The sequence below is a fragment of the Lotus japonicus genome, chromosome 4 (genome assembly GCF_012489685.1).
Source record: "Lotus japonicus ecotype B-129 chromosome 4, LjGifu_v1.2".
NCBI lineage: Eukaryota > Viridiplantae > Streptophyta > Magnoliopsida > Fabales > Fabaceae > Lotus > Lotus japonicus.
Window position 1 is genome coordinate 52,762,968 of NC_080044.1, and position 18,061 is coordinate 52,781,028.

General features: G+C 35.2%; 2 protein-coding genes and 1 long non-coding RNA gene across 3 annotated transcripts; 1 reads left to right on the forward strand and 2 right to left on the reverse strand.

The window, feature by feature from the left end:
• Window positions 1–623: 623 nt before the first annotated feature.
• LOC130715230 (uridine/cytidine kinase UKL1, chloroplastic-like) lies at window positions 624–6,198 on the reverse strand. The gene is made up of 14 exons (XM_057565307.1): window positions 5,999–6,198; window positions 5,615–5,706; window positions 5,353–5,422; window positions 5,148–5,266; window positions 4,674–4,770; window positions 3,776–3,855; window positions 3,038–3,232; window positions 2,848–2,935; window positions 2,719–2,775; window positions 2,406–2,466; window positions 1,889–1,979; window positions 1,705–1,777; window positions 1,118–1,200; window positions 624–1,033 (listed from the first exon to the last, which is right to left on the reverse strand). The coding sequence occupies exons 1-14, from the start codon at window positions 6,156–6,158 to the stop codon at window positions 884–886; spliced, it is 1,416 nt and encodes a 471-aa protein (XP_057421290.1). The 5' UTR covers window positions 6,159–6,198; the 3' UTR covers window positions 624–883.
• A 1,315-nt stretch (window positions 6,199–7,513) lies between these two features.
• LOC130714788 (putative calcium-binding protein CML19) lies at window positions 7,514–8,209 on the reverse strand. The gene has a single exon (XM_057564736.1). It carries the CDS (start codon window positions 8,091–8,093, stop codon window positions 7,671–7,673), a length of 423 nt encoding a protein of 140 aa, XP_057420719.1. The 5' UTR covers window positions 8,094–8,209; the 3' UTR covers window positions 7,514–7,670.
• A 3,011-nt stretch (window positions 8,210–11,220) lies between these two features.
• LOC130714790 (uncharacterized) lies at window positions 11,221–13,996 on the forward strand. The gene is made up of 3 exons (XR_009011418.1): window positions 11,221–11,653; window positions 12,432–12,548; window positions 13,627–13,996. It is a non-coding gene; the product is annotated as an uncharacterized LOC130714790 (long non-coding RNA).
• Window positions 13,997–18,061: the final 4,065 nt, after the last annotated feature.

Below are 18,061 nucleotides of genomic sequence, written 5' to 3' on the forward strand. Positions count from 1 at the left end.
TGTAAAAGTTTTTTACATCGTCAACCAATTAAATTGTAAGAATGTGTCACGTCAATTAATGAAATTAAATAAAAATAGAGATTTCTCACATACTTGAAATCTAATTGGTTGATGGTGTAAAGTTGGTGTAAAGAAACTTTACACCGTCAGTACATAGAAATTAAAGTCAGGGAAGAATAGTTAACAACGGGAGCAAATTGGTCAATAAGATAGATGTTTGTAGCACCTTAAAGGATAATGCTTCGTTACATGACACTTTCACATGCACGACTTGCACACCTACATGAGTTTCTGTTTTTGCCTAGTGGTTTTTTGTGTTATTATTTTTTTAAAAACACGAATAGTTTTTAACCCATTTTTTAAACACATCAATTTTCTTTTTATCAATTTAACAAGTATCATGTTGAGTCATGCAAACCATTGTCGGGCAATATAACAGCACTTCACTTTGAAAATAATTTAAAATTTTAAAAATACAAAATCAAAATTTTGAACTTAAACTAATTGCTGAACACATCGACTCGCCCCCTATGATGGTGAAGGGATTAAAGACCCAGATTTTGATTTTGAAAAGTTATACCGTGAGGAAAATAGAGGTTTGTGAGAAGATCGGCTAATTGATGTTTCGAACAAAATGTTAATCTATAGAAATGTTTCATTCTAGAGTGAAACAAGATTAACACTTAAATAAGTAGCTCCAAGATTGTCTGTATAAGATGCCCAAGTCCATCATGATACAATTGGATAATCAAGCAAAACTTTTACTTCATTTGGTTGTAGGGTTCTTATGATTACAGGGGTGTTTACAAGCCAAATCACTATTATACACACTAATAAATTCCAACATCACTGCCCCTTAAAATCTTTCTGTTTTGATCTCAACCTAGGAGTCATCCGTCCCAAAATAACGGTCACCGAATTCTCCTAGCCCAGGCATGACACGAAACTGGTCATTCAGTCCTACTTCAATCTCTGAAGTGACAATTTTCAACTGCGGAAAACGTTTACATACACAATGTATTCCCTCAGGAGCCTGAAATCAGTTTTGAAATTTCTTATGTTGGTATTCATCAAACATAGGGTCTTTACTCGTATTCAATTGAATATTATAACTTACAGAGATGAGGTTGAGGAATATTATACGGGACTCTGGACATCCCTTCTTTATAAGAAGCTCGATTGCTTGACTGGCAGTGTTACCTGGAAAAATCAATTAGATGCTCATTGCCAGCTGAAAGAAGTAGCGGTGTCGTGCATAAATGAAACAAATACAAATTTATTCACACTCCAAATCCACCCACACGCTCCACCCACACGCATGGAAAGATAGGAATAGATCAGAGAGAAATGAGAGACAAGATGATTGATGTGATAGGAAAAAAAGAGAGATGAGAACAGAAAGTGGATGGAAATAGAATAGAATAGTAAGTGTAAGTGTAAATATTTCAAAACCCATTTGTTTTGTGATCTGATCTGTCATCAGGAAGATCTCAAACTTTTCCAATCTTAGCTGCAATTGTAATGCAGTATTGTGCGCCTAGTACCCTGAATTAATTGGTTGGACAGTTGTACTGACAGTATTCAACAATTACTCACAAATCCAATCGCGGAATGGGAATATAAATAAAAAAGTTGTCACTTGTGAGCATTAAGAAGATCAATGTTACTGACAAAATGATGCATGCAAAAAGATAATGAACTCACCTGTACCAAGTACTGGATCCATGAGAAGAACATGTCTCTCTGCAATATCTTTCGGAAGCTTCTCATAAATAAGCTTAATGGAATAAAAACATCGTGTTACATTTGCTGCAGAGTTGTATCATCCTACGCAGAAAACTAACAAATTCAAGACAGAATGAACACAGTCAAAAAGGAAAACCATTACCTGGGTTTCATCACCTTCACGGTGGATGAGAATTTTTCCTATTTTGATTCCTTTACAGCATTCACGCAAAGCATTTTCCATGCTTTCGCCACTGAAACGTTATCACGGAAACCAACTTATACTGGGTTATAAATTAATTTTTCTCTATGTAATACAACTGCACTGATTAGAATTCATAAACATTCTAGCATCAAAATCCCAAGAAGTCACTTGAGCACGCATTCCACCTCAGATTAGGGGTTAATTATTGTATATCGTATCTCATATGAAATTGGTTTTAGACAGAATAAATTTGTTATGAGATGAAACTATGTTCCCATTAAAAGTAAAATCTTTTGGATAACGGTACCTTAAAAATTGAAATAACAAATGCTAACACGTTTTTTCCTTACTTTACCATAAGATTATGAACATTTAATACATCCAAAATCATAAAGATAAATATGCCAATGGAGTAGGAGACCATAAGTCTATGAAGAATCACAATGACAGTAAACCTTTTGAACTAGGAAAGTACCTTCGAATAACAGATACTCCGCACAATTTCTTACAAAAATCAACTCCAATATAAATTGACCCTGAAATGGAAAAACAAGTGTAATTTAGCGGTGTCTTTCTTTTGTGTCATCGTGTGCATGTGTGTTTCGTGTGTGGGGTTTCAGTGTAAACAATGCGAAAACTGAAAAAGTTGAGAGATAATGAAGATAGCAAAATTTTGAAGCGCTGCTCAAACATGTTAAGTCTTTCAAGTTATGCAGAAACATAAATAAATGAAACACTAGCTGACAGATTTAAATGATGAAATGGTATTTTCTCTTCCTTAGACAGACCTGTAGGTGTGATAACTTGTTTCTCTGTGAATGGCAAGTAACCAAGACCATGTTCCACTACCTGTGAAGTCAGTGATACTGAGATTAGTGTCAATAGGGGCTATAAATCCTGCATAAAGCTCAAAGTACCTACCAAACGAATTAGCCGATTTGAATAAAAAACAAAGTCATGTTTTGATATTTCCTTGTCACGAATTAGAGTGTGCATGCCTCTAGCCTGTAAGAAAGCTTCAACATTAGAAAGTCGCGTTGGGAATATCTCCTTGGAGGAAAGAAGCAAATAAAAATTTAGGAGAAGATGACGCAAGATGAAAATTACCTGGAAAGTAGACTGTATCACATTCAAATTTGGATATATCTTACAGAGGTTATGTTGGCCAAGCTTAGTACGGATATGTTGAACAATCAGGTCAATTGCTACATGATTGTCTCCCCCACGAGGTATGATGACATCAGCATACTTTTTGGATGGAAGAATAAAGTCATCGAAGGCAGGCTTGACAAATTTTGCATACTGAAGAAAATTTAATCAAGATTTTTCCATATCAGCCACTTAATTTCATAGCACCAATTAGATTCAATATGCTAAGTACATATTTAGTTATTTACTATCCTCCAGAAAAGGTAATACACTAACATGTTGCTTACTGGCGATCTATCATCCCAGTGCAGAGATATAGGACCCCAATACAAAGACAGCAATATATTATCTGTATGCCCTTTTCAAAAAAAAAATTGCCCAAACATATACATTGTTTGCTTATTACATGGCAACCTGAACTTGGCTCAAAGCATATGTCCTTTACAATTAATGGGACTGAATCCTTGTATTGAGCAGAGGCTTGTCGCAACACAATTATTTTTTAGAATGAGCATTAGGAGCATTATTGATTTATCGTCCTTTGAAATAAAAAAATTGTTAAGTTTATCATCTTATATCAATTTTAAGATATCAATATAAATAAATTATTAGATAGCAATCCTTATTCATGATCATGAATTCCTGACATCGGTCAATCTGATGATGTTATAATAAAGGATAAAGATTATGTCTTACCTGTTCCAGTACTGAGAGTACATCTCTACCCCTATCAACAGTATCACGTCGTATTCTGCGAGCAAGCCTTACATCAGGATCTGCATAGCATACAATGCAATATCGGAATGACAACAAGTATAAGAAAAATATAAAACTCGTCGACAATTTCTTCAGAGAAATCATTATTATTGAAGATTGTCGCAATGTATCGTCTGAATATTTACTGATAAAGAGAATCTTCTTGAGAGGATGAAGAACTTCAGATGGTCAAGAAATGATTTCCCATTGCCATTCATCATATTTATATGGAAGACAGCAATTTGTGTTTCTTTCAATTATCAAAAAGCATGTCTAGAATAATTTCTTATCAGCGAACATAATGTTAAAGAGCTAGATGTGAAGTCCTGGACCTCTATATCTATAGTCCAAGGTTTATGGCCAGGTTACATCATTTGTAGAAATTTGTATAAACCAAGTGGTCATGAGTTAGTTTATTTTATTTATTCCTATATCATGTAAAAAAGTAAACACAACCTGGGAGGAGAATTCTAGTTATTCTGCATCATCCTCTCAGCATCAGATTTCAGCTGGGACAGTAGATTTTTCCAAAAAAAAAAAGATTGATCAATTTTCTGTGAAAGGCAACAGTGCAACGTTGCCTGTGTTTGTGTGTGTGTGTGTGGGGGAGGGGGATAGTTGTACTTCATGGATCTCATCTGATGGATAGAAGACAGATCAAGGCATAACTATATATGGTAGAACTAGACAAGTGTAGTACCTACCATTCCATTTATTGACTCTAAAACCATCTCTTTTACCCCATGATAAACAAAATTCAGGCCATTTTAATCCAATTAACCTGTAATAGATGAGAAAACAGCCTGAAATGATAAAAAACAATGGAAGAGCAATTGACCTGCATCAACAAATATCTTCATATCCATCATGTTGCGGACACGTTGTTCATGAAAAACCAATATACCCTCTAGGATGATTACTTCAGATGCATTGACCTGCCAAATGGTAAATAAACATTAACAACATGCACTACTGCATATTTTTTCATTTTACACGAGTATTGTACCTTAAATCATAATTATCTGAAAACAACTACCATCTCAGTTTCAATATTCAGTGAAGAATGAGCATCGGGTTTTAAGAAAAAAATATTCAAAAGATCAACGAGATGAATTAGAAAGCTATACTCTCTTCTTCTGAACAAACACAAACATAATTATCTATATACATGGGCAAGTTGGCTCTTTAGGAGCTCTGTAACCGCGTGTTATCTCGTAGTTGCATAAATTAAGAGATTCAATCTTGGCCACAAGTGGGAGAACAACTGATATTAACTCCCCATTTTAGTTTAACACATCGGAATGAAGGGTACCTGTCGGAAAGTGTCAGAAGATCTCTGGTGGAGCTTAAAATCATATATTGGAACCTGAACTGACTGTCCAGATTTGAGCTGGCTGAGTGTTTCTACAAGCTGCTCCGTATCAAATGCATCTACCAAAACCAGAAAATTTACTTAAGATCAGGTGAGTGCCAATGGCAGTGCCTAACAATCTTAATTAAGATCCGTGCTAGCTTACCAGGATGATCAAAATTATACTCATGACCTCGTTTCAACTCTTCATTTGTTAAACCACGATAGAACGAATCCTGTAACAATAATAACAGATAATTACCCTCAAGTTACTAGTAATTAGCTTGAATTCATTTCTACTCACTTTCAGATCAAGTCACAAATCAGAAATCCACAATACAAGGAACAAACTCAATGATTTCGTTCATGATTCCCTTATCAATTATCAACCAACAGAAGATTGCAACTACAAATTCAATCTGACTGACCTGGCTGACGAGCACAACTCTGTGATCTTGCAGTTGTTGAATGATCATATCACAAACTGTGGTTTTCCCCGATGCCGTACCTCCAGAGACACCTGATTCACGCAAATCGAATCGAAGTAGAAGCTCAGAAACAACACAAACCATGAATTTTCTCAAAATGCGAGAAAGTTAATGCTTAAATTTTCTTTCCATACGGACAAATCGATCCTCGAGAGAATTCAGAGATCGAGCAAAAAAAAAACAGTGAGCCAAAGCGAGTGATTATGCATGTATGCGCCAGAGATGCTCATTCAATCAGATTCAGACGGTTTCGATGGTGTTTGGTTTCCGAGAAAGAGGAGCAAATATTTTCCCGAGAAACAAACGGATTGAGATTATACGTACCGATGACGAAGGGTGGATGGGAAAGTGAGGGTGATGGCGTTGGAGAAGAAGACGACGGTGTTGAAGGATGCCAACCGGAGAAGTGCGCGCCGGAGAGAGCTTCCATTTCGTCGTCCATTGCCGTCGTGTCTGCTCTGGACTTCGCCTCTGCATTCTCCATCTGGTGCTCTTTATATAGGTATCCGTTTGCGGGTCGATTTCTTGTTTTCTGCTTTATTTTTTCTTACTCATTATGATGAGGCCCTACAAATTTTGGGAAAATAAATTCTTTTTTGTTGTAGTGTTTTTCTAACAATTTAGTAATTTATCCTATTATAAGCAAAAATTAGTTTTTTAATTCATTGAATAAATGATGTATGACTACATACATAATTTATTGAATGAATCTAAAAAGTTAATTTTTGCTTATAATTGTGATCAGATGGTGTATGTTTATGTCCCTGTGGGATAGCTCAAGGGTTAGGAGTTGGGGGAACATTAACTTTGCAAGCCCCCCACACTTTAAGATATTTTAAATTTAGTTTTCTATTTTCCAAAACTTATATGGTGTCTTATCAATTCTATGAAGAATATGACAAGCAAAATATAAAACTTCAACCCATAAAACTTAGGCAAACACAGAAACTTAAAACAATCACTTGATTTTGTGAAATCAGGCATAACATGAGATAGTTAATCACTTAACAATCACTACAAGATTGAACCCATGGGTATAAATAATAGGATTCCTTTTCATGTGGTATCCACGAGCAGTGACAATGCTTATTAAAAAAAAAACGAACAGTGACAATATATTAGTTCTTAATAACTAATAAACCTAAAGTTCAAAAAAAAAAATAAGCCTAAGCAATCAAAATCAATATAATTCAGTAAAACAACTACAAAACACAAACAAAATCTATATATCAAACATGATGCCCAAATCCAGTATAAAACCACAAGAGTAGGGTTCCAATAAATAGAATAGAGATCAAAGTAAAGAGTCATCTGACCTTTCATTTGTAAAAAAGAAATAAAAAAACCATTAAAACGAGATTGAAAGTAAAATCCTTGCCAATGAAACTCAGACATGAAAAAAATGTCAAAAATTACTGAAATATTATTATAGATAATAAGCATCACAAGTTACTGCTACTCTTACTGAGTACGATTTTCACATAAGTTGTAAATTGATGCGTCTAGCATATCATTTGCAACACTTCTCAAATTAATTCATCAATTAATCAAACATGTAGTGTAAGCCATGAAAATCATTGTCTAATGAAAGAGACTCTACCAACAACATAGCAGAAAAATCATGTCACACTCACGACCTATCTCATGTATAGCCTTCATATGTCCCTAAGCTGATATATACTTGTTTGTTTAACTTTGCACAGGTGATCGATGAAGTGATCCTGCAATTGCTGTCATCGCAACAGAAGATGTCTTAAAATTGATGCCTCTCTTAACCAAGTTGTTAATTAGTCCATATTTCATTATTATTGAGAGATAGAAACAGATGAACAAATCAAATAATCAATCATCGATCCATATCAATTAGTTACAAAGAATGAAATCATGTTATACAAAAGAATCAATTAATCTCAAATCAAATGCATCCGCCATAGCACACCAGTACCAGAAAATCCAATCAATCAATCAATATACAGCAGGTAGCATATATCATCAATCACTGCATCATAACTCTGAACTCTTCAAAGCTAAGCACACCATCCCCATTCAAATCAAACCGATCAATCATCACTTTACACTCTTCAATAGACTTCAAATCCCCCAGCTTCTTCAACATCCTCTTCAAACTCTCCGGCGTTATAAAACCGCACCTCTCCGTGTCATACATCTCAAAAGCCTCCCTCAAATCCTTCAACTTCTCCTCCTCACCAGCTGACTCCATCAGCTTCACCAAATCCTCCAAACAAAGAAACCCGTCGCCGTCCGAATCAAACGCCTCAATAGCCATCTCCGCCTCCTTCAACCGTAGCTCTCCGCCCATCACCGCCAACCGCCTCTTCAGCTCAGAGGGAGAAATCTTGCCGTCGCCGTCCTCGTCGAAATAGCTCAGAACACGCTCAAATTCTGCGTCCCTCATCATATCTTGGTTTGAAGTATACACAGTGGAAGTAAAGCAATTACAATATGCTTCAAGAAATATTGAACGAAACTATGTAGCAGTAGTAGTTTGAATATGTGTTATTGGATGAAAGATGAGGTAGTGTTAGGGAGTTTATATACATGTTCGATTATTTGAATTGGTGTGTGTGTGGCGCGTGCTTGAAGTGTTGAATTAGCTACGAAGTTATGCAAGTTGGTTCGAGGAAGAGGAAAACGCCACTAGCGTCACGCCATATGTATGTTGGGGTCAGGCCACGAGGGAATTAATTAATGAGAAGAACAAGTTTTGGACAACGCGGACCCAGCAAGCAAGCAGGCAAGGACAGACTTTCAAACGGCCTAGAATATTAGTAACTGTAAACGGTCAATGGATCCTGAATTCGTGTATTAATTACACCTTTCGGTCACTATTATATAAAAATATTAACATTTTAAATTCATTGAATAAAGAGTAAATTACACTCCCTTCCCTTAAGGTTTGCCAATATGACACTCAGCCTCATTCTTAATTAAAATCTACACTCCACCCCACCTATTCTACCAAGTTAACTACATCTTAAAAGATGCTCACGGAATATTCTCTTTAATTCCAAACTAATAGATTTAAATTTTCAAATAATAAAAAAATCTTTTATTATTATTTTTATTTAAAAAAGTTTAAGAAATTTACGATTAATATTTTTATAATAATCTATTTTAAACTATTTACTGTATTATATGTTGACGAAAGCTACAAATATTCTCACAATATAATTTATGATATTATATGACTTTTTTCTTCATAAAATTCATCTTGGATTATATAATTTCAAGATATATGAATTATATTTTAATTTTATATTGGTACATTGAAAAGATAAATTGCAACTGCCCATACCCAACTCATATATCCCCAAGCTCTTACCACTTGAGCTATCATTGGAGGACATACAACATCATGTGATTGAGATTACTAAGAATTTAAATCCATTTTTTTGAGATATGAAACTATACCTCATTCAGTTATTCTAGTAGACCAAGCACCTCACGTAATAATCATCTGTTATTTGTTGCATTTCGCATTTTATTTGCTAAGATAATATTGCATGTTGCAAGTGCAACCAATCTATGAAGCTAATAATATACTAATTGAGAAGGTGACTAGAACAATCATAAATTTGTTTTTGGGCTTTTCATTGGAATAAATATCATCTAATTAATCATGAAATTTTGTTAGTACAATTAATCATGAAAATAAGTTAAAAGAAAAATAGAAGTATTTGTTTAGTCTAAATTTATATTTGTAAACTTAAATGTTATTGATATTCCTATACAACATTGTGAAAATATTTAATTGTAAATATCTTAAACTTCTTGAAATAAAAAGTAATAAACCGAATTTTTTAATTTTATTATTATTTAAATATTTAAATTTATTAGTTTGGAATTAAAGAGAATATCCTGTTAGCATTTTTTAACATGTAGTTAACTTGTTAGATTGAGTGGGGTGGAGTGTAGATTTTGGTTAAGAATGGGGTTGAGTGTCATTTTGGCAAACCTCAAGGGAGGGGAGTGTATTTTACTCTTGAATAAATGATGTATTTTGTCATTATTATAGACTAGATACATCATTTATTGAATGAATGTGAAAACTTGTTTTTTACTTATAATGATGACCGGATGGTGTATATATGTACTAGTGTACTGCCCTCGTTTCTATATAATTGAGAGGAAACATACATATTAAGGAATGTAAATAATTTTGTTATTTTTTATGAAAGTAATTATTTTTTTTCCTATTTAACATTTAGAACCTATTTTATATTTCTTCATTTATTTTTCCTGCAATGACATTTCTTGGAAAAACATCATTTAATCATTTTTTGAAACTTTAAGTGGGTAGATACATAGGAACAAATTTTTTTCTTTAAAGTGAACAATTAATAAGGAAAAGAGAGAGTACGTTGTTGGGGTCAATTTCTTACTCATTTGGTCGAGATTCGTATTTGGACTGTCTAATTCACTTACCACTAAGCCAATATATTGTTCGTTTTTTCTTATTCGCTTTGAAGCTCTGCAAATTTTTGATTTGGGTAAATAAAAGTTGGCATTTAAGTTAGATTCGATTTGGGGTTTGATTTTGATGCAAGTAGGGTAAAACCGCTTTATATAAGGCTCGTGTGGTATGCTATAGTATAAGGCGTGATTAAAAAATTATACTATACAACGTTTGGTCATGCACTGTATGACTTATCATTTCGTTTAAATTAATATAATCCTATTTTTTTGTGAAATATTGAATGATGATCGATAGTACAAAAATGAGGATGATATTAGTGGGTGGTGGCGATTCAGGTGGCGACGGTGGTGGTGGTGGTGGCGGCTGTAAGACCCTGAATTAAATAACTAGACTATTGATTTATTTTCGATTTATTAATTTAATTGAGTGTTTATATTCTATTGTTTTTACGTTTGATTATGACAAGTGTTCCATTATGGAACTTTTGACTGTAAGATCGATAGGTTTCGTTTTCCGGAAATCCGATAAAGTTAGACATTATCTCCGCAGAGACTTAAGCGAGACCCTGAACCAAAGGATTTTGTGTTCGAAGCTCCTTTCGGAGTTTCTGTCCGCGCTGTTTTAATCATTTCATCTCTAGAAATCTTTTCCGTGAATGAAGTTTTCTCATCCGGAGAATATTTTCCTAATCAGTTCTGTGTCAGATTTTGGAGCATGTCGTTTCCAAAATATTTTCTCCTCAAATGATAATAATAATTATTGTCATTTTTCCTATAATTTATACTTAGCTCAGACGCATAATATGACGACGTCATATTTGCTCTAATTGTCTCACAATTATTCTTTAGCTCAGTTTCTACTCATTTCTTGGTTCATGGATCATTTTATTTTGTTCAAAGTGATTCAAATTTATATTTTATCATTTCATAGAATTTCCCATAATTTTTTATATAATAATATATCACTCTTATATTTTTATCTTAACTCTATGAGTTAAATCCTCCAGTGTCTAAACCAATCTGTACCGATTTAGAAAATATCTTCTGAAAATATCTTATGATAATATCTCCCCTAAATATCTAACCATCCATCCTTATCTTCTCTCACTCACGTTCTCTCTCATTCAGAAGCATCACCACCAGCTTTCTTTTCTACTTCATTTTCTTTTCTTTCTCCCACATTCACGTCCCTTCTTTTCTTTTCCTGCAGCACTTCTCCTTTTCATTCCCTTTCTTCTTTTTCTGCTCATGATCACCAACGTTACAGCACCATCATCAACTTCTTCTTCTTCATTTATTTCCTTCCTTGCAGCACCTAAATCACCCATTTCCTATACCCACTTCATTTATCTCATTCAACTCATTGCACAACACTCTCGTCCTTTTCTTTTCTTTGTTACAGCAGCACAACCCTCATTTTCTTCTTCTTCATTTCTTTTCTTTTCTCCATGGCTGGCCAAACCCACCACAACCCTCTGTCCTTCTTCCTCACGTAGCTCCCTTGGACAGCCACAGTAACCATAATCTCTATGGACTTATATGGTAAATAATCTCTTCTTTATTCTTTTAGTTTCCACACATAGTGTTTTTATTAAAGTTATGACTATGGAAATGATTTATTGAACCATGGTTTTTGTTTCTAAAAAGGTTGAGTTCTTATCTTTGTAAAATTTTCAATTAGAGTTTTTTCCAAAGTGCTTTTACAAATGTTATTCCCCATCACCGGATCTATGGATTTCACCGATTAATTTTCTAAAAAGTTATTTTTTGAGTTAAGTGATTTTGAGATTTTAAGGATTTTAATTTAAGCTTTGATTAGTTATTTTTTAAATGTTAAAAATGGCTTTGGAAGTGATTTGGGGAAAAATGAAAATTTATACTTATTTATGTAGACGTGGCCGAGCCTATGGCATGTGTTTTGGGTTTGGAAAATCAATTCTGAAACTTGTTTTGTTTAGTGAAAATCATAAGTTAAGTTTGAGGACTAAAAGTTTATTGTGGGAAAATCTTAGGACTAAAACACAATATGCTTAGAAGTTTTGGGTTAAACTTGAGTTTTAAAAGTCTTGGGGTTTGTTTGATAAATTTATTTAAGATTGAGGGTTGAAAAAGAACTCACTTATAGTTGAGGACTTGTTTGCAAAATGCGTTTCTTAAAGGACCTTTCTTTAAGACTCATAAATATTTTCTCTTGGACTTTAGTCCTTGAAACATAAAGCATTTGAATTAGTCTAAGTAAGTTAGAAAGATTAGCTAAGCTTGTTTTGGAACTTTGGATGTGACCTTAGAGGCTAAGGTTTAGTATATGAACTTTGTGAAGGGTACGAAGGACGAAAGCGCCTTGCGGCGAAGCTAAAGAATAGAAGGAAGCGAGCCGACGTGGAAAACAAAGATGTGATTGGATTGAAGTTGCAGTTTAGGAAAGAAATTGGCTAAGGTAAGGGTAACTCGGTTTTAGCGCGTCTTTGAGTCTTGCATGCTTTTATCGCACTGCATGTGTTTGAGATGAAGATGTTTAAATTTGATTGGCATTTGATTATGACTATTGTACTAAACTGGGAAAATATTTTCTGGAGGCTTCGGCCGTGTAAACTGATTGAGACGTGTGTCTCCGTTTTCTGGGGCTTCGGCCATTGGTTATTGTTGGTTCTTCGATTATTGTTATGTGGAAATAGTGAACTGAGCTGGTATGCAATTGAATTGAATTATGTTTGTTGATAATATGAATAACATGTGATTATGTTAATTTGATTTTGGATTTGAGATTGTTGTTTGAGTGACTACTGAGTTGGATGAGATGTTTTGGTTTGCTTGAAGTGGCGATGAGGTGGGTTTGTCCCACGGGATTGTCCCGCCTGTCGAGGCGTTATAAAGTGGCAATGAGGTGGATTTGTCCCACGCGATTGTCCCGTCTTTTGAGACGTTAAAGTGGCGATGAGGTGGGTTTGTCCCACGGGATTGTCCCGTCTTTTCGAGACGTTATAAAGTGGCGATGAGGTGGGTTTGTCCCGCGTGATTGTCCCATCTTTTGAGACGCTAAAGTGGTGATGAGGTGGGTTTGTCCCACGTGATTGTCCCGTCTTGCGAGATGTTATTGTTTGATTGATATTGTTGAGGTTGTTGATATCTGATTTGATGTTATATTGTTGAGGTTGTCGATATCTGAATTGATATTATATTGTTGAGGTTGTTGATATCTGATTTGATGTTATATTGTTGATTTTATTGTTATCTGACTTAAACCTAGGGTGTTAAGTTGTGGATATCTGAATAAATATATGTTGTTAAGTTGTTGATTCTGTTTTAAAACCATATCGTTTGATTCTGTTAAATATATGATTTGATTTCATGATCGATAGGATGAGTTGTCATCTAATTTGAGTTAAGTTGCTAGTTTATTTACCATGCTAAGTAATCAAATGTGAATAGCATGCTTTTCTCTTTTATATGTGGTAGTTGTATGGAGTTAACCCTTTCTATTTGCTACTTGTTGTTTGGGCGCTTAACGCTATTAGGCGATGGAGAATCTTCGATGGAGCTTGATCTTCGTACGAGTCGGAGAGAAGAACTTGAATAACTGTGGATGACTCGAAGAATAGAGTCGGGTGTAGGGCTAGAGCCTTGGGTTAGAGAGCTTACCGTTATTGGTTTAAGCTTGCATAAAGATTTTAGGAATTTATATTTGAGGTTTCGGGTAGGTTCCGATGCATTGCTTTCCTGCGGTTCCCCGATGTGGAGATCGTAGGGAGTATGTCGGATTCATGGTGTCATTGCATAATAGGTTTTTGTTGAGTTGTTTCTATTGGTTAGATTTTGTAGTTGGGAGTATGCATGACATGTTTTGGAAATACATTTGAAAAGAAAAAATATACTCGTGTTTATACATTCTTTTGGGAAAATATTGCATATTTACTTTAATAGGTTACTAAAGTGACACCCGAAATTCGGGGCGTTACAGTGGCGGTGGTGGTGGCGGCGGTGGTCGAGAGTGGTGGGGGCGATAGTAGTGCCGATAACGATGGTGGTGGCGGTGGTGGCAGAGGTGGAAAGGGTTGCGTTGAGGTGGTGGTGTAGGTGGATGGTGTTGGTGGAGAGTATTGTAGTGTCAATGTTATAGGGCAGTAATAGCAATATTGGTGGTGGCAGTTCAGGTAGTGGAGGCAACGGTGGCAATGTTGGAAGGTGACAGTGGTGGTGGTGGCGGTGGCAGTACCGATAATGATGGCGGCAGTGGTAGAGGGCGGTGATGGTGGTGGAGGTGGCTTTAGTGGTGGCGGTGGTGGTGGTGGGTGGCGTTGGTGCAGAGTATTGTGGTGTCAGTGTCGTAAACCGGTGATGGCAGCAGTGGTGGTGGCAGCTGCAGTGGCGATGGTGGTGGTGTTGGAATTTGATAGTGTGATGACGGTGGCAGTGGTGGTGGTGGAGGCAGTGACAATTTCGATAGGGATGGTGGTAGCTGTGCTGCGGCAGTGGTGGATGGTGGTAGTGGTGGTGGAGGTGGCGTTAGTGGTGGTGGTGGTGGCTGAGGTGGAGGGTGGTGGTGGCGGAGGTGGAGGGCGATGTTGGCGAGTTATGGTGGTGGTGGATTATATATTTTCTTGTTGCTTATACATCAAACTCTTATCATGCCTTATCCATAATTTATAGGGTGGATTAAATAATCTATATTTTAATGTATAAGAGTGGGTTGATGGATAAGTTTATGCAATACAATGTTAACACCAAACAACAAATAAGTTCATAATATATTTTATAAGTTTAAACTATCATGTCTAATACGGTGTACCAAACGAGCCCATAGACACCTTATTAAACTATGCCTCATAATGGGACCCTCAAACCAGTACCATGGGTTGTGGGGTACTCTTCCTTGATGTAGCAGCAGATAATAAGAATGTAACTAAAAGAGACCAAATTCTCCACCAATGTTTTTCAATAAGAGCAAATATTGAACGCTTTGAAATCTCGAAAATAAACCCTCAAACACTTTTATCTTATCATTTATTCCACGTGAGCCAATGGATTCTCCTAATAGTAACATCACCACTCGAGTAAAATCACTTATCGTCCCTTCTATTTGAGAACGAATGTGAAGCAAGACATAATGAGGGCTTCCCTCCCCATTTGTGGTAGAGATTTCTCCTTCCACCTTTTGAGCTTCTTTCAACCGCTACTTGTCAAAGTTATAATTTAGGCCTTGGATTTAACAATAATAGTAGGAAGAGCAAGATATTATTATAACGTTCCACCGTCTTAACTTCCAAAAGCTTGGTAAGCTCATTAAACCTGAAACATGACACGTTTTGACTACAACAGAGCATGGACTTGTCAATGTTGATAACTTGACCTAAAGTTCTCTCAAAAGAGTCAAGAAATGACTTTAACACATTTTTCTTCCTGAACAGTTGCACAAGGAAAAATAATATTGTCATATGCAAACAACAAGTGAGAAATAAAATGAGCAATTCAGGCAATCTGAATCTCATGAAAGGAAGAAGAGACAATAAGTCTTGACGTCAAAGCAGAAAACACTTCTTCACACATAATAAATAAATATGATCAGAGGGGATCCTCTTGGCGAAGCCTCTAATGGGGAGAAAAGACCTCCTAAGGATTATTATTCAGCATAATGAAAAAATAAACAATAGACACGCACACATTGCAAATCAATCACACCGAACTATGAGGGAAAACTATATGTAGAAGAACATTCATTCTTCTCAACCTTGATATATTCACACTGCCTTTTCTTCCATATCATTTTCACCTACTTTTTTTCTCTTTTTTTTTTGAACCTGATCACTCATTATATCTCTCATTTCTCTTTTCTTATCTCTCTCATGTAGGTGTAAGTGAGCTCACTATGAACACATCATTTTTTAAAATTATTAATTCTTTTAAGATTCACCGTAAATTTAAAGTGAGCTCATTATAAACACATCATTTTCCAAAATGATTAATTCTTTTAAGATTCACCGGAAATTTAATTACTAAACGAGTGGTTTTTCATAGGCCACTCAATAGTATAAATACTCTCATTTTTTTTGTCTTTCATTTCTTTTCACATCATACATCACATTCATTACTTATCTCTTCTCTTAATTTCTCTCGTTGGGCTACACCAATAGTGGTCTATGAATATTTTCGTTACTGAACAATGCAGCTCAACTATTCTTGCATTTTACTCCCTCCGTTCCTATTTATAAGTCCATTTTACCCTATTCTCTTAGATTAAGAAAAGTAGATACAAGTAATAAATTTGTAAAAGAATTTATTCACTTTCCTAGATTACCCTTATTTAATTTCTTATAAATTTCTCTCTCCAAGTTATTATTTCAAAATCTCATTGTCTCTTTCATATTAAATATGAGGATAGTTTTGGGAAAAAATAATTAATGCTTCATTGATATTGTAAATGGACTTATATTTAGGAACAAGAAAAACACGCAAAAATGGTCTTATAATAAGGAACGGAGGAGTAGCAATTTTTCTATGATAAAAATAACAAGACTAAGAATACAGTAATGAAACCAAGTGGGTTGGTGTAGTGATTCAGCACTTCATCCTTTAAGCAAGTGGTTGGGGCTTCGAATCTCAACTCTTGCGAATAGAAAAAACTCCTTGGTCAGCCCCTTACCGCTTAGTGCGCTGACCGTGAGGCGAGGGATTAGTCTCACGGCTGTCGGCTGTGAGGATATCTTGGTCAAGACCAACAAAAAAAAAGTCGCTTAAACTAAATATACGTTATACACTCCATTCTCACTCACATTAATGATATTAAGAAAGAAAAAAATAGAGTAATAATTCATTTACACTTTTCTTTCTCTTTCGTCCATCTCATTTTCATTCATTTTTTTTTCTAAACAAAAATAATTTTATTGAAAGATAACAGTGTCATGAGAAGTGAGAACAACTCTACGAAAAACAGGCAAAGTATGATGTGAAGTTTAACAACTGTACCTCGTTATAACCTTCCTAGGAAAAACTAGTGGGAAAAACCCTAGGAAGTACACAACCTCAAACCTGCAAGAAAGCTATACTTCAACCATCAAACCAGTACATCACTTATACAGTGATAAATTTAAACCACTAACACCCAATACAAAAAACCAAAGCACTTAAAAATACCCCTGGGTTACAAGCTTATCAAAAAAAAAAAAAAAAAAACCTCTGGGTTACAATTCGTGGACTAAACAAAACCCACAAATAAATCATGTGACATGGCCTGCAACCAAATACCATATCAGCTATCAAAGACCAAGCAACTAATTTTAAGTCCTTAAACATCCAATCTCCAGCCGAGCCGAAGAACCACAGCAAATTTACTTGACAGAAAATCCAGCATGGTTGGAGACATAAAAGCCAGCATCCCCCCCCCCCCCCAAAAAAAACGACAATCCATAGTGCAGCATTCCACAGCAAAAGCAGCTAAAACATCAAAAGAACATTGCAGCTGCAATACATATTACATACCAGAACAGTCTCATAGCAGACCTGCATAAAAATAACATTGCAGAACTATACTGCATAATATTAAAACAATCTGCAACTATTCCAATCTATCACACCAGACCATACCTATCCTTACTCAAACTTTTCCCACAACACCACAGTCCTATCACAATTACCAGATTTTGCCAAAAAATCACACCATTTTTATTTATTTTTCTTTTTGCATTTTCTATAACATCACATGTCAAAAAAAAAACATGTCAATTCACTTTTTTCTCATTTTATGTCACAGAGTGAAATAGAAGTGTCAATAAAACTATTATTCAACAAAATGATAGAGAAACAAGAATGTGATGAGAAAGATAATGAAAAAAGAAGAGATGAAAGATAAATTTGTGTAAATATAACAAAGTTGATCATACTTGTTTGCTTTTACTTTGTACAGGTGAAATAATCCTGCAATTGCCGTCCTCACTAATGAAGATGTGTTAGAATTGA